Here is a 15379-nt window from a genome sequence, read left to right on the forward strand (position 1 = left end):
TCAAGGAGTTGTGTACAGTACACACATTACAATATTAAGAACAAAGAAATGGTCAAAAGAAACTCCAATTTGATGACTTTGCTCTTCTTTGCGTAACTCCTACATGCAGTGCTGTAATGTATAATAGAACAGAAAACTACAGTACTTTACAGTAGAAATAGCGAAATTACGGTATAAACAAGATGCACAGTACCCAAAAAAAAGGACACTGAGATTCTATCAACAACGTGTTCAGAATTGTACCCCCCAAAAAGAAAAAACAAGACAGGTAAGGCTGAGTGGCTGGTTATAAGTCTGAACAGCGCCTTGGTTCTGAGGTCCGAAGGTGGTTAAACGAGGAATAATTGTACACGTACTTAACCTCCAGTTTAAGTATGGAACACTTGTGCGTTCTCTCCTTTTTATAATCGTTTCCCTTTAACTTTTACTTTGATTTCCATCGCCATGGCTTTCCCCCAGTGCCACAGTTTCACACAAAAGGACTCGCAGTTTATAGGGAGTTGATATTCCCTTTGTCCTAAGAGGAATTAGTAAGCAACTAAAGACCCTAAAGAAGGAAAATGGCATGATCTGATCTCTATTTGTAGTCAGCCTCTTTGACTAGTGTGTGTAGAACGATGTACAAGTGATCAGGTACGCCTAAGTATTCTTTTTCTTCTCATCTTCTCAGGTAGGGATGTATGAAATAATAGCATTTTCAGGCAAACCAGAAAAGTCTGGATTTCCAGGCTGGCTTCAAAGGCGCCTCACGAAGCTGGATTTAGAGACCCATCGCGGGAGTCAGACAGTTACTGCGATTCCGGCTGTGCACAGCAGATGGCGCCAGAGCCCAGTTCCTGTCTGGCCTGGACGAGTTGGACGAGTTGGTGGGTCGCGCACTGAGCCGGGCGCTCAAAGGGGGCCGAGGATTTAGCTCAGCGGTTCGGTGGCCTGCCTTGCAAGCCCAAAGAACCCGACTTCAATCCCCGGTACCCCGGTTCGGTGGCCTGCCTTGCAAGCGGAAAGAACCCGAGTTCAATCCCCGGTACCCCCCCAAAAAAGGGGGGCCTCCAGGGGTGTCGCGCAGCGGCTTCCGCTACACCTAGAGCTGGCCCGGCCCCTGTGCTCCCCTTCGACCCTCAGCAGAGGGTTCCCTGGCCGGGAGAGGCCGAAGGTCTGCAGGACACCGGTCGGCCCCGCACACTGCACCCCGCGGGGATTTCGTGTAGATAAAGCGCGCGGGAGGGTCCCGGGGAGGCAGCGCTGGTAGAAGGCTCAGGGAGCGGAAAAGCAAGGGAGTTGGTGGAGGCGCTCTGAAGGAGGGCTCGGGGAAACATCACAGGAGGAACGCGTGGGGCCGCCGCGGGACCGGCTCTGGGTGGCCGCGAACCGACGGCTCGTGCCGCGTGGCTCCGGCCCAGGAAAGTAGGCTTGTTTGCGTGGAAAGTTGCCTAGGGAAGCGCAGCACTTGAGAGCCTCCTCGCCCTCTCCGGCCTCCGCTCCGGTGGTGAGGTCACAGCCCGCCGAGCCCGGCCTCCTCGCGCCCCTCCCCTCCCGTCTGCTTTAGCCTGGGGGAACAGCAGGCGCAGAAGCAGAGAATGAGGCGGCCGTGCGGGTTGCACAAGTAGCCCTGGGGGCTGTGGAAAATGAAGCCCGAGTTGCCGCTGCGGCTAGCACTGCTGCTCGCCCTGCCCGGGAGCCTGGTGGGGAAGGAGTGTCCATCTCCACCCTGCCAGTGCCACCAGGAGGATGACTTCAGAGTCACCTGCAAGGATATCCACCTCATCCCCAGCCTGCCGCCCGGCACAGAGACGCTGTGAGTACCCGGGAGAGCAGAGCGGGTAGGACCAGGGGCCCAGGGACCTGGAAATGGACAGAATGCCCAGAGAAGTCGGAGAACAGGCCGCAGGGGGTGTGTGCGCGCGCGTGTGCACTGTCTGTGAGTAAACAGTCGTCCACACTTGGGAAGATATTATTGCGGACATTCGCGTGATGTGTAACAAAACTCGGTGCAAGATAACTGGGAGGTGTCCTTTCTAAAGAACTGTCGCTTTGCACTTTGCCTCCTTCTGGCTTACAGGTGCCCTTGCCTCCCATTCACATTCTGTCCCCTCTTCTAAAGCACTCTTTTCTTCATCCCTAATGCTGTTTCCAAGATCCAGATGTGTTAATTCCTGAAGGAAGGCCCTTCTCACCCACGACCCCTAGGCTGGGTGAGCTACCCTCTCTCCTGACAATCGGGCCATGAACACGTCCCTAGCCCTCACACGCTGCGCGCTTTCCTGTGGCTTGTTGCGTTGTGTGCCTACCCGAGCAGAAATGAGCTCCTTTAACACAGAGACCCGGTCGGTCGTTCAACCCTGAATTCCTCAGACCCAGCACAGGACCTGCAACTGCTTTGCTTCTTTAAAAAAAAAAAAAAAAGCTTAAGTAAATGAATGAGCAAATGAATATGTTGGTCCCAGATTGTCCAAAGTGTGGACACTGCATGAAAGAAGCCCCAAGACATCCATTCTTCAGAGAGTTATTGGTGGCAGAAACTCAAGAGTCGTTGAAGAGAAGTGTGGCTCCAAGAGTGCAAAGGAACTGATTATCCTATTAACAATTTCATCGAATGTTGAGAGCAAGGAACGGCAAAGAGTAAACAATGGATGAGATAATTGACAATGTGAAATAGGAAGAAAAAGGCTAAAGGTGTAGGGAAAGTGGGAAGGGTAGGGGAAAGGTAATAAGGGAAAAGAAAAAGATAGGAGAAAATGAAAAAATGGAAATAAAGTGTTTGTAAAGGGGGAGGGGAGGAGGGGGTGAAGGGAGGGCAGGGACAAGGGGAAAAAATGAAAACCAAGACCTGTCACGTAAAGGTACAAGATCCCAATGACGAATATAACTGTACTGTATACCTAAAATGTACCAATAAACTCAATGAGGAAAAAAAATAAAGAGTAAACAACGGAATAGCAGCAGGAAACCTGCCTTCTGCACTCTTTATTACCTCTCTCATTAACTGTGAAACTGAGTGAGATCATTTATTTGGAGGGTCAGTTTTTCTTCTGATGGAAGGTTCAACGCAAAGCTTTCTGACATCCGGATGCTAATGAATATCATCTGAAGGAAACCACTGAATCAGAATGATGACAAAAGTAGCCACTAGAAGGCCCTGGCTTTGCAAATAACCGGGAGCAAGGTACTGTGTCCTAAAGAATGAAGTTATTCTGAGATAGGGATAAGAAAATTGACGGAAAGCATGGTTAAATGATATGCTCATCTAGCGGTGACTACAACCCCAGGGATGTTCTTGCCCAAGCTTTATGTTACTCCTTGTGTAATCCTTTTCAGTTTTGAAGAGCCCCCACTGGTTTAAAATGTGAAGCCTTACGCTCTTACAGAGTTATTTGCCTTCTATCAGTATCCTATATCAAGATGCTATATAACCATGGCCTAACCATTTTGTAAATCATTACAATGTGGAGAACAATTCTTCCTAAGCTTTATCTTCTACCCCTTTATTATGGTGTCAGAAGGTCAGCAGACCTCCTCTTTCTTTACTACCCCTACATTTGTCCTTTGGTGTTATGGGTTGCGGGAGAGAGCTGCACTGTTTGTGGTAATCAGTGAAGAGGTGGTTTCTGAATCTTTCCTCTCCAGGTCCTTCCCAAAGGACATGATACATTCTCATTACAACAGTGGCTTTAACTGGGTGGGAGGTGAGGGTGAACTGGCATGCCTGTTCCCCAGTGGAACATTCGACAATCTTTGATACACAGAAAGTCTGAAAAAAAATGACTTCTTCCAGTTGGGAATTGAAATGAGGCAAGACAATACATTTGAATCTTGGAAAGTAATTATAGATCATATTACTTCAAAACCAAGTTAGAAGATTGATTTGGCACTTTCTCTTATTTAGAAGAATAAGAGGACCATCCCTTCTCTGAGAAAGTGGATGGATTTGGATAGTCGTTCTGTATTTGTATGGATTCTTCCTCAAGAAAGTGCTGGCTGAAACAGGAATGGTGGCACATGCCAGTAATCTCAGCACCTTGGGTAGATGACGCATGAGAATCACAAGTTTGAACCCAGGCTGGGCAATTTAATGACTTAGTGAGATTTTGTGTCAAAATAAAAAAGGGTTGGGATATGGCCCTGGAAAAAAGAAAGAGTAAAAGGCACAGGGTAGGGGGGAGGAAGGGCGAAGAAGAAGAGGAAGAGGAAGAGGAAGGTATGAGAAAGAGGGATGGGAATTTAGCTCAGTGGCACCGCTCCTGCCTCACAAGTGCAAGGTCCTGAGTTTGATCCCCCAATAGGTGCCAGAACCACTGAGCTAAATCCGGAGCCCTATTGTGTGTGTTTTAAGAGCCCACCCTCAGCAATCAGACCGTCTCCTCTGAGGCCCAAAACCACAATCCATAATCCAGTCCTTTCCATCTGCGTGAACAAACCCCGGTGCTCTGTGGTCCAAGTCTTAGTATTTTTAATTAATCTTGTCCGAACATAATGCTTCATTTATCAAGAGTTTTATCTGTTTGGTTATTGTGTTTCTTGATTATACGGATATGGCAGTTACCCTTCAGATTGAAGTTTATTAACCAGAGATTCAGAGAATTCCTAGAAATTCATGGTTGTATTGCTGGGAATCTGTTATTGTGTGAATATTTGTGTATACATATGTCGTTGCATTTCTTAGATTTTTCAAAGGTGTCCTTGACCACTCCTCCATCAAAAGTTAAAAATTCTGCTTTGTAATAATTTGGTGTTTTTGTGTGGCTGTAAGTATACATTTGATGTTCACCATTACTCAATTTATTTTATTACAAAGAACACAACATATTTTAAAAGTAAGGAAAAGCTGTCTGACCTTTAAAAGTGACAGTCTTATTCCCTTTGACTATATTATTAAGATGATTACTTTCTTTATGGTGCACATTTAGCCCCATCACTTAAGGAGATCTTTACGTGGAAGTGTATCAAATGTGGCCACTCTTCAAGTTAGTAATTTAAAGAAATGTTTTACAAATGGTTAATGCATCACCCCCGACGTTAAATCCTTTACACTGTCTCTGTTTTTACTGAAGATCACTGATATACTTAGTTACCTGTTGCTTTTCATTACTGCTATAAAAAATAGAAAAAAATTAACTGGAGGCAAAATGGTCCCATTTATTCAAAATTACAGACTGAACTTGAAGTGTTCCATTTAGATGTCAGACTCTACTTTGTTTGTTTCTGTACAAATTCTTAAGAACAGAATGTTCCAGAAATTTTCAAATAAAATTCTTTAAGTTACAAATCAACCATTTGTGATTTTGAAAGCATCTGGTAAATATTGTTCCCTGACATGTGGTGACACATGTATTTCCCCTGGGGTTTTCTGGTACAGTCTGCTTGAAGTTATTTTGTCATCAGGAGACTATGCCAGAATTCAAATATTTCATCATCAACTTAAAGGGAATTTCCCACATTGCGTTGGCACCTGGAAAGAACTCCAATGATTGAAATTTTTCTTTTAGGAAATGGGATCCTGTCACAGGCTTGGGTCTGAGTGGTTCCTGAGGCTGAAATAAGGAACTTATCCTACCCCTTTAAAATACATTCAGGTTCGCTGACTCTTGTCATGGAAAAAGAATTGTCAGGACACATCAGTAAGGGGCAAGAGAAGGGTTTATTAGAAAGAGATTTAGGATGCTCTCAAGAGTAGAGTGTGAGTGCTCAGAGAAATGAGGCATGGTACCACTGGTAACTGGACATCTTTTGTGGGTCTGGGTGGTGGAAATCTGTGGACTGCAATCATTGATAGTCTTAGTCATGTCTCATGGGCGGGAGAGGATGGCCACCCAAACTGTCATCATGGGCCCTTCACATGGGAGATCTGACAAGGTGGTTTACTCACAAGTGAGTAAGGATATCTGAAGTCAAAAGAAGAAGGGCAAAGCCATCTGTAGGTGGAAGGGAGTTGCTCTGGTGTACTGCGCTTTGGGAGACAAGAAGGAAAAGAAAAACTGGGTTTGTGTCCCGAAGCTGCAGTTTTTCTTAAAAGTACAACTTTTTAAAATCTCAATTTTCTTGTCTCCTTTCTACCTAGTTTGTATCTCTTCTATCCTACATCAATCTCTCTATTTATATGGTACATTAAACTCTCGGCTTGTCTTTTGTATTTAGCTTAACATTATCCATGCCCAAATGTTATCATAATTACCCAACTCCAGAGAGGGGGGTGAAATGGTTTCTTCTTATTACCACATACTGTTACTTTATATTTTGTTATCCAATCTGTGAGCAAGGAAACTAAGTCTGTCTTGGGAGGAAGCCTCTGCATGTGGGATTTAAAGACATAAAATGAGGAACTCGCATGGGAGGAAGTCTTTTAAAGGGATTTCTGACCGCATTGTTTCCATTTCATCAACCCTTCCAGGTACTTATGGGTTTATGGACATGGTCCAAAGATTTGAGATGACCAAAAATTCTCTCTCTGGATAACTAGTATTTTATTGCAATTAATTTGCCTTCCTTTTTTTTCATAAACATTTATTGATCATTTTTGAGCTATACTTTTCTAGGCATTGGAGATATATAGTAAATTATCTTTCATGATAGCATGGGGAAACAGTACCCCCCCCAAGAAAAGTAAACCAATAAGAATGTCAGATGGTGACATTCTCCTGTAAAGGAGAGATATAAAGAAAGAGAGTGAGAGAAGGTATGCTGGAAATTACATTTTAAATGGTCAGACACCATGTTTGGTGTCCTATTTTCTAGTTTATAACTAGGTCCCTTCTTGTTGCATCTTCTCAAGGTAGAAAGCAGAGTTCCTCTGTTTTCTTATTATAAGAGCACTAATTTCTTTTTTTGGTTTTTTGAGACAGGGTCTCACTATGTAGTTGAGACTAACCTGGAGCTCACTATGTAGCCCAGGCCAGTCTCAAACTCACAGCAATCTTCCTGCCTCAGCCTCCCGAGTGCTGGGATTACAGGAGTGCGCCACCACACCTGGCTAAGAGCACTAATTTCATCACAGAGCCTCATCCTTATGACCTAATTACCTCTAAAAGAACCAGCTTCCTCATACTCATACTGGGGGTAGGTTTCAGCCTATGAAAATTTTGAGAAGGTACAAACATTAGGTCTATAACAGAAGGCATCACTGAGAAGGGACATTTGAATAAATACTAGAAGGAGCCAAAAAAGAAGACAGGTTGATATCCAGAAGAAGAAAACTGTAAATAAATACAGAGGCAAGAGTGGTGTGGGAAAAATATGCAGAGGATGTTTTAAAAAGCAACAAGAAAAGAAATGTGTCTGAAGTAGGAAAAAAAACAAGGCCAGAGAAGTTACTGGTGAACGATCATGTTAGACTTTGTAGGTCTAGATCCTCACACACATATACATAAAGTGTAATATATATTATACATGCACAATAGTATATGTTTAAATAACGCATTATATACATAATATATAATGTGATATATATATAATGGTGTACGAAAAAATGTATGTTAATGTAAGGTCTGATCAAACAAGACGGTGAATGCTTTAATGTTTTTAAAATTTATTAAGTAAAAGACGCATTGCCATTACTTACCCTCAGAATATTCACCTCGACTTCCAACACACTTATCCCCCATTCGTGCCACTTGCTGAAGCAGGTCTGGAGGTCCTTTTTCATTTTTTCTTTTTTCTTTTGGTACCAGGGACCCAACTCAGGTCCTTGGGCTTGCGAGGCAGGCCACTGAACCACTGAGCTACATCCCCGGCCCTGGAGGACATTTTTCAAGAGTGTCTTTAGGTAAGTTGTCATGGTTGCCTTAATGTCCTGGCTTGATTCAGAATGTTTCTGTTTTGGGTTTTGGTTTTTTTCCTGGTAATTTTGACTTTAGAAAAGACCCAGAAGTCACATGGTACCCGTTCTGGCGAATAAGGCAGATGAGGATGCACTGCAATGTTTTTATTTGACAGAAATTGCCATAAATGTTTTGACTTGATTCAGTACATTGAGGCAACCATACAAAGACACTATGAAAGAGGACTTCCAGAACTGCTTTAGGAGTAGCAAGGACAATGGCATGAGTGTGCTCCAAACAAGGAAAAGCATTTGGAGGGGATTAATAGCCATGTGTCTTCTAAAATGATAAATGTTTAAAATTTTAAACATTCACTGTATTTTTATTACACTTTGTACTTATTTTCTGAATGAGATAAAAAGCTTTTAAGAATTTTGAGCCTCCCTCCTCCCAAAACAGAAGATCTTACTTGTATTTTATTAGTATCACCCTGGTTGCTATGTTTTTTATTCAGATAAGAGATGATAATGGCCTGAACCAGCTGAATAGCTAGATGATGGAAATGGTTGAATGCATGAAGAATGGTTGAATGGATCTATTTTGAAGTAAACCCAACAGGCCTTCGGAAGACTGTGTGCGGGCTAAGCAAAAGGCAGGAAGTGGTGACGTCTTAGTATTGGTTCTTCTGTAAATGGAGGGAGTGTGAGAATTCTTACAGGAGAATACAATGGAATGGGAAAATGAAGCAGGAAAAGAGGGAGTATTTATAGTTACTAGAAGCAAATGTTTGCTGGATGCTATGAGACGACTGAAGAATTCAGATGATGTGTACCTCAGGACTCTGGCTGTAGCAGGGAGGAAGTTTCCTCTTCCTTAAAATTTCTCACAATTTTTGTCAGAATATTGGCTACCAATTTTTCTTTCTTGTGTCTGGGGGATGAAATAAATCCTGGGGACTAACAGGAAAGCCCAGAGTAGAGATGAGAGGTCTATGGTGCATGACTGAGGTATGATACTATCAGGTGGTACCTTTGTGAAGCTAGTAGGACAGAGCTGGTGCTATATCATGACTAGAATAAGAGATAGGTAAGGCTACAGTGATGTGTAAGAGGTGCTCAGTGTAGTTTAGAATTTACAAGTCCCATTTGCCCAAGTTTGCTACTCTAGCCAGCTCCCATGCTAAAATGTAGGGCCTTCAATTTTGTAAGAACAAACTATCCTCACTTCTTTCCAGTGAGAGAGGGAGATACAAATCCAATCCGCTGCAAAACTCCTTTAAGATGCAATCTTTGCAAAGACATATATAAGAGGGTTTGTGAAATAGACTGCTCTATTGTTCTATTTTGTATAGCCTTTCTCTAGTTATAGATTTCCCTTACCTTGGCCCACACTGCCTGGTTGAGGTAATTGCCTATTAGGAGGATCAGACTTCAACTCCAAGGATTCTGGGTCCTTCAGGACTTGCCTTTGTCAACTGTAGTTGTTATTTTTCCCTTCACCATTGTCACTGGGCACAGAAGAACCAAAACATACCTCAGTGAAATCCCTCTGTTCTAGACATATTCCTTGCTGCTGCTAATGGATAGTGGCTGCTGTTTCCTCTTATGGTAGAGAGAATCTAAGATTCCTATAAGTTGAGAAATTGCTTTACTTAACTTTGCATCCACTGGAATGAGAAGCCCAAATGAACAAGTGATCATTCTAGTATCAGGCCCTTCTGTATTTTACTCAGCAGAAGTAATCTTTACACTCACAAACTAAAACTTTTAATATGGCAGGATTAGAGACAAGAAGCTCAAATTGTAAATGTTAGAGTTGATGGTGAGAAGGGCCAGTCCTGCCAATGCACAGAGGCACTTAGCCCCATGTATTCTGGCCACATACATACAACACAGCACACATGGCTCTTGCTTCAATGTATATACTTCATTAGTTAGATCCCCAGGTTGGCGCCCTTGCTGAACCTTAATGTCCATTCCATCCTTCTAATAGGTAGAGTGCTTCTGACTGGTGGGGTACATGGGAAAACATGGGTACACGGGGTACAGTGGACTAGAGGTCATGCATCCTTTTTGCACCATCTCTAACATGAAGTGTGTTGCTATGTTGCTAGGTTGATGCTAGGTTGATGTGTTGCTAAGTTGAAAGGGTTTTCATAGTGGTCGATCAGGTATTCTGTAAATGTTTGAACAATAATGTTAGTGGAAGCACTGAAATTAGACAAACTCAAATCCAAAGTAATGATTATTTTAAAAATAAATCACTTATTTCCTACAAGGTAAAAAGGATGTAGTGATGCCCTCAAATGGCTGGCTGCTGTCTTTCAGGAAATTTGCTATATCACAACACAACATTGCTCTCTGTTCCTAGCAGTTTAGGCTTTCACCGAGGCAGTTTCATGATTAGCCTAAATGAAAAGGAGACTATCTTAGTGTGTCTCATGTTGCCATGAAATTTCCAAGGCTATGTACTTTATTAAGAAAAGAAGTTTATTTAACTCATGATTCTGATGCTGGAAGCCCAAAACTATAGCACTGGTACTTATTTAGCCAGCCTCCAGATTGTGTATCACAACAGGTAGAAACAGAAAGGAAAACAGGCACATGTAGAAGGGTGCAAGGTCTCACTTTATAACAACCCTCTCTGAAGGGAACCAACTGGATCCTAAGGAAACTACTCTCATGCCTTCCCAGGATAGGTCCCCCATGCCATAATCACTTCCCAAAAACCCACCTCTTAATATTTCCACCACCTCTCAATGCTATTACAGTGGGGAGTAAGCCTGGAGCGCACAAACCTTTTGGAGAACAAACTATGTCCAAATCATACCAAAGCTCATGCAGTTGGGCCCCTGCTTGGCTTCCATCCTTCTTACCATGGAAACTTCATTCATGTCCATTGTACTGGCACTGGTTGATACCCACAGAATGAGTCACCCATCCATCTCATTGTTTAGAGTGACCAATAGCCAGAATAACTAATGGATACTCTCTGATGGGCATTAACATTATACCCAAAGATCCACCCAATTGTGTCCCTCCCTATAGATCCATCCATATGCCTCTGCCCTGAACTTTTATGTTGCTTATCTTTCAATATTATTTCTTCTGGACCAATGAACAGCCAGTCAAATTACTTGCTACTTAGTGGTATTTTATGTATATCCTTAACTTAGTCCCTTCTTCCTTCATGCAAGGTGAATGATTACTTACAGCTTTATTCACCACTATCCATTAAGACCAAAACTGAATGCACCACTAGTTCATTTTTTGGTTTGCGTTAACTTATTGCACCAGTCATGAAGTGGTCATCAACCTTTGCCCTCCACCAGTTGGTCATGCAGAGCCTTCCATGAAGCCAGGTGAGGTAAGGGTGCAACAGAAATGAGTGAGGTGGGAGTCTAAGCCATCTGCTTATGTGAGTTACCTTGTCTTTCCAAACTTGCCTGATCCAGAATTCAGAAATGTTCAGTGCCTTATTTTATGACTCAGTGGAACTGACAATATCACATTCATAATCAGCAAACACAGGCTTAGAGTTACTTGGTGTCCCACAAAGAGGACTCGGTCTCTATTAGGACTAAGTAGTATGCCAGGATATATTTTCCAAGAGTATATCTGTTCTTCAGTAGGTAGAGACTTGCTCCAAAACCTGAAGAGCCTGAGCTTCAATGCTCTTATTAAGACTTGCCAGGGAATCCACAAAATATCTTTATGCACAGTGGACACCACTAGTATTGTCAGATCTGCTAGGTTGTGTGGCTTACAGACTAGGGCAGCTGATATTTCTGTCTGAATCTAGCATAGACACTTCTCTTTTTGTTTTTCAGTGCTGGAGATTGAACCTAGGGTCTTACGCATTCTGGGCAAGTGTTGTAACACTGAGCTACATTCCCAGCATCTTTTGTTCTAGGTCCTACCTGAAACTGGCAATTTTTAAAGCTATCTAACAAATGAGCAAATCTTTTAGAACATACATATTCCTAAGTGGTATGTATACTGCCTCCAAAAGCCAAAGAGGCCCAAGATGTACTGTATTCTTTTGTAACAGGTAAGAAGGACAAAATACAATAACTTATTCTTTACCTTAGAGGGAATATTCTCAAATTCCTAGACCAAAGACAGCACCAATGGAAAGATCCTTCAATCCTTGTGGGATTTACCTCTGTCTTCTTGCACTCAACTTTCTTACTGTATAGCTAGGCTTGTTTTTCCTTTTACTCTTGAATAAAGAGCTGGGTCATGCTGAGACTCAAGATTATCAGACTTACACAACAGAGTTGGCAAGTGGTACCCAGGAACAAAACAATGAATATAGTCTGTTCTTGTTCCTTCCTTTGTACAGATATCTTACTTTTCATTGATTATCTCTGTTGATAAGGACCAAAAAGGGAATACATTCACCAGATTAATAATTATGTATCAAGTGCTAGAAGTCATGTTAACATGTTCCAATAAGGATATGCCTGGCACAGAAGCTATGCTAGAACCTAATATTGTTGGTTACTAGCTGTTGTCAGTTAAATAGTCCCTTGTCACTCGCTATATCAATCTCTTTGGGGTTTTTTGTCTTTATCAGAGGCAAATAGGTGAAATGAATGAGGATATGAAAGGATCCATCACTCCGCATCTAGCTCTTTGATGTGGACATCAATATCTACAATTTATCTTGAGATGTAGGACTCATTATTAGCTGAAACATTGCATTCAGTCATCCTCAAGAAGCCTGGAGTTTCTCTTTACCAGTTGACCTTTATTTTGGCAAATGGCTACAGGTCCCATTTGGGAATGAACAGAGGAACATTTACCGTATATCCCTGAGATGGTGTTCTAGACACTTCCTCATGGGGATCCAGCGTCCTATCAATGACTCCTGTTTCTGAGATACATTTTTTTAAATGTGCATTTAAGTTGATGAAATATGGTATCTCTCGATACAGCTCAAATACAATAATAAAGTGAAGAATTTGCCATATTAACTTTTTAACTTTAAATTAATGTCTTGAGGCCAGAAAAGTGTAGTAAATTGTCAGTATGAAAACATCTACTCTTTGAGTGTTTGCATTTTGGAAATTTGTGATGCTAATTACCTATTATGAATTATTAATCCCAGTTATTTTCATTATATTTTAACAATGAGTTAAACGTCCTTTTTTTTTTTTACCTTTAAAGACATCACTATTATGTTGTTTTCTTTTGTTCAATTATGTATGTTGTGTCAACTCTGAGGCCAGGCCTTACGTGTTTGCATATAAAATATCTCTCTCAGTACTCACAACAGCTCTGTGAAGTAGGTATTTGACTCTAATGTAGCTGAGGGAACCGAGATTAAAGAAATTATCTTGTGTTTGATGTTAGAGCCAGTAAGTGAAAGAATCAAAATTCAAACTTAGGTTTCCTAACTCTAAATCCAAGACTCTTTCTACTGTTCCATACTTAGCTTCTTAAACATAGTGTCTTTACTTTTTGCTCTTCTATTTCTTTCCCTTCCTTTCCTTTCCTCTACTTTCTTTTCCCTTCTTTTCTTTTATCTTTCTCTCCCTCCCTTCTCTCACTCAATTATAAAATATATTTAACATAATATAAAAATAACCACTTTTAAGTATACTATTTAGTAAAATTCGGTGCATTCACAATATTGTACAACTACCACCTCTATGAAGTTTGAAATATTTTTATCATCTCAGAAGGAGAACTTGTATCAATTACACGGGCATTCTCCACTCACTACTCTTCTCAACACCTGGAAACCACCAAGCTGCTTTTCCTATCTCTATGGCTTTACCTGTTCAAGAAAAAATTTTTAACTAGAATCATACAATATGCAACCTTTTGTGTCTTCCTTCCTGCTCTGAGCATAACATGTTCAAGCGTCATCACTTCACAGAGATAGTGTATAAATGATCCAATAAGCAGGCCCATGAGAAGGCAGATGCAAACAGGCCAAGCTAAGGCTTGCAAGACTTTTCAGCACTTGCATTATTAACACATTAATGAAGAGGGCTGGCCTCACACCTTAGGTCTTAAAGTGGAAACGCTGAAAAGATTTATCTCAGAGGCTTAGAGTAACAAGCTCTTTTCCCAGATCAAAAAGTTTTAAGTATTCCCATCTTGTGAAGGAGAGTAATATTAGCCTGTTAGCTGAGGAATAGTGGGCATTTCTTCCTTCTGGATCTCATGGCAATCTTCGGGAGCATGTCTAGAAAAGAGAATGCGGGCTGCGATCACCCGGCGGCGTGCGCGTGAGCTCCCGGCCTGCGCGACAACAGACCCAGGAAGGATTGTCTAGAAAAGAGAATGCGGTAGCAATACAGGAACTGTTCTCTGTAACTGTGTCATGAGTCTGTACCAGTGTTGGCAGACCTGTGGCAAGTGTGCCCCAGCAGGCTATTTGTATCACTGAAGCTCTGAAAGGTTTGCCAACACTGGCCTATACAATACTCAAGCAAAGGGCTTACAGAAGCTGAAGAACAACCCAAATGATATCGTTTCTATTGATGAGATTTTTGGCGGGTGGTGAGGTTGGTGTTTTGAGATAGAGTCTCACTATGTAGTTCAGGCTGGCCTTAAACTCACTGTGTAGCACAGGCTGGTCTCGAACTCAGGGCAGTCCTCCTGTCTTAGCCTCTCAAGTGCTGGGATTACAGGTGTGCACCACCAATCTGGCTATCTCTTGGTATTTTTCATAGTAACATATGCTTCGATACCTCACTGTGTATCTCCTTTAAAAACTTAGCCAATATTCTTAGAAAGAAAATTTTCTAAAAGTTAAAAAATTAAGTGAAAAAAATAGATTATTCTTTTTATGTTTATCAGTGCTTTCAGTTTAGTTATTTTCCCCCCAACCTACTTTGGTCTTAGAGGCAGATGTGTGGTCAACTTCTCATCTCCCATGGATTTCCTGTGTGGGAGAATCTATTTTCTCAACTCACAAGATCAACAAATTTGTAAGATCTATGAGGTCCACCATACCCATATCAACCAATGCTTATGAGGAGCTTAATACTCCTCGTATGTATGTGAACTACCTGGTAAAGCAGAACGTGCCTTGATTACAGGTTAACTGTTATCACAAATGTAGAGGTGAGTCTAAGGACTTGTAAGAACTGGCCCATACCAATTTGTAGAGGATGAGCATCCATGCAGAGACCATTCAACAATTGTCTCATCTTAAAGTTGTATAGCTCTATTAAGAAGAGTCAACTCTCTTGAAGACATTGGCATAGGAAAAGACTTTATGAACAAATCCTCAGTAGCATGGCAACTACCAGAAAGAATCAACAACGGGGATCTCATCTTATTAAGAAGCTTCTGCACTGCAAAAGAAACCATCGAAAGAACTAAGAGACAACCTACAATGTGGGAAAAAATTTTTACCAGCTGCTCCTCAGAAAAAGGGCTCTTATTTAGAATATATAAAGAACTCTAAACAATCAGCCCCTCCAAATATAAAGACCCAATTCAAAAATGGGCATCCGAAATGAACAGACATTTCTCAGACAAAGAAGTAAAAGCAGCAAGAAAATATTTGAAAAAATGTTCCACATCACTGGTCATTCAAGAGATGCAGATGAAAACAACACTGAGATTCCACCTCACCCCACAAAGAATGGCTGCTATCAAGAAATC

The 15379-nt window shown here is 41.7% G+C and overlaps 1 protein-coding gene across 2 annotated transcripts in view; it reads left to right on the forward strand.

Annotated features, from left to right (window-relative positions):
* The first annotated feature begins 1556 nt into the window (after nt 1-1556).
* The window catches only part of Tshr (thyroid stimulating hormone receptor), a 144003-nt gene continuing 130180 nt past the window's right edge, over nt 1557-15379 (forward strand). For both annotated transcript variants that reach the window (XM_010616243.2, XM_033766893.1), the window contains exon 1: nt 1557-1795. In XM_010616243.2, the coding sequence (XP_010614545.1) occupies nt 1626-1795 (170 nt within the window). In that variant the 5' untranslated portion in view covers nt 1557-1625. The remainder of the gene's footprint in view (nt 1796-15379) is intronic.

This window comes from Fukomys damarensis, unplaced genomic scaffold (genome assembly GCF_012274545.1).
Source record: "Fukomys damarensis isolate Sample0158 unplaced genomic scaffold, DMR_v1.0_HiC HiC_scaffold_21, whole genome shotgun sequence".
Taxonomy (NCBI): domain Eukaryota; kingdom Metazoa; phylum Chordata; class Mammalia; order Rodentia; family Bathyergidae; genus Fukomys; species Fukomys damarensis.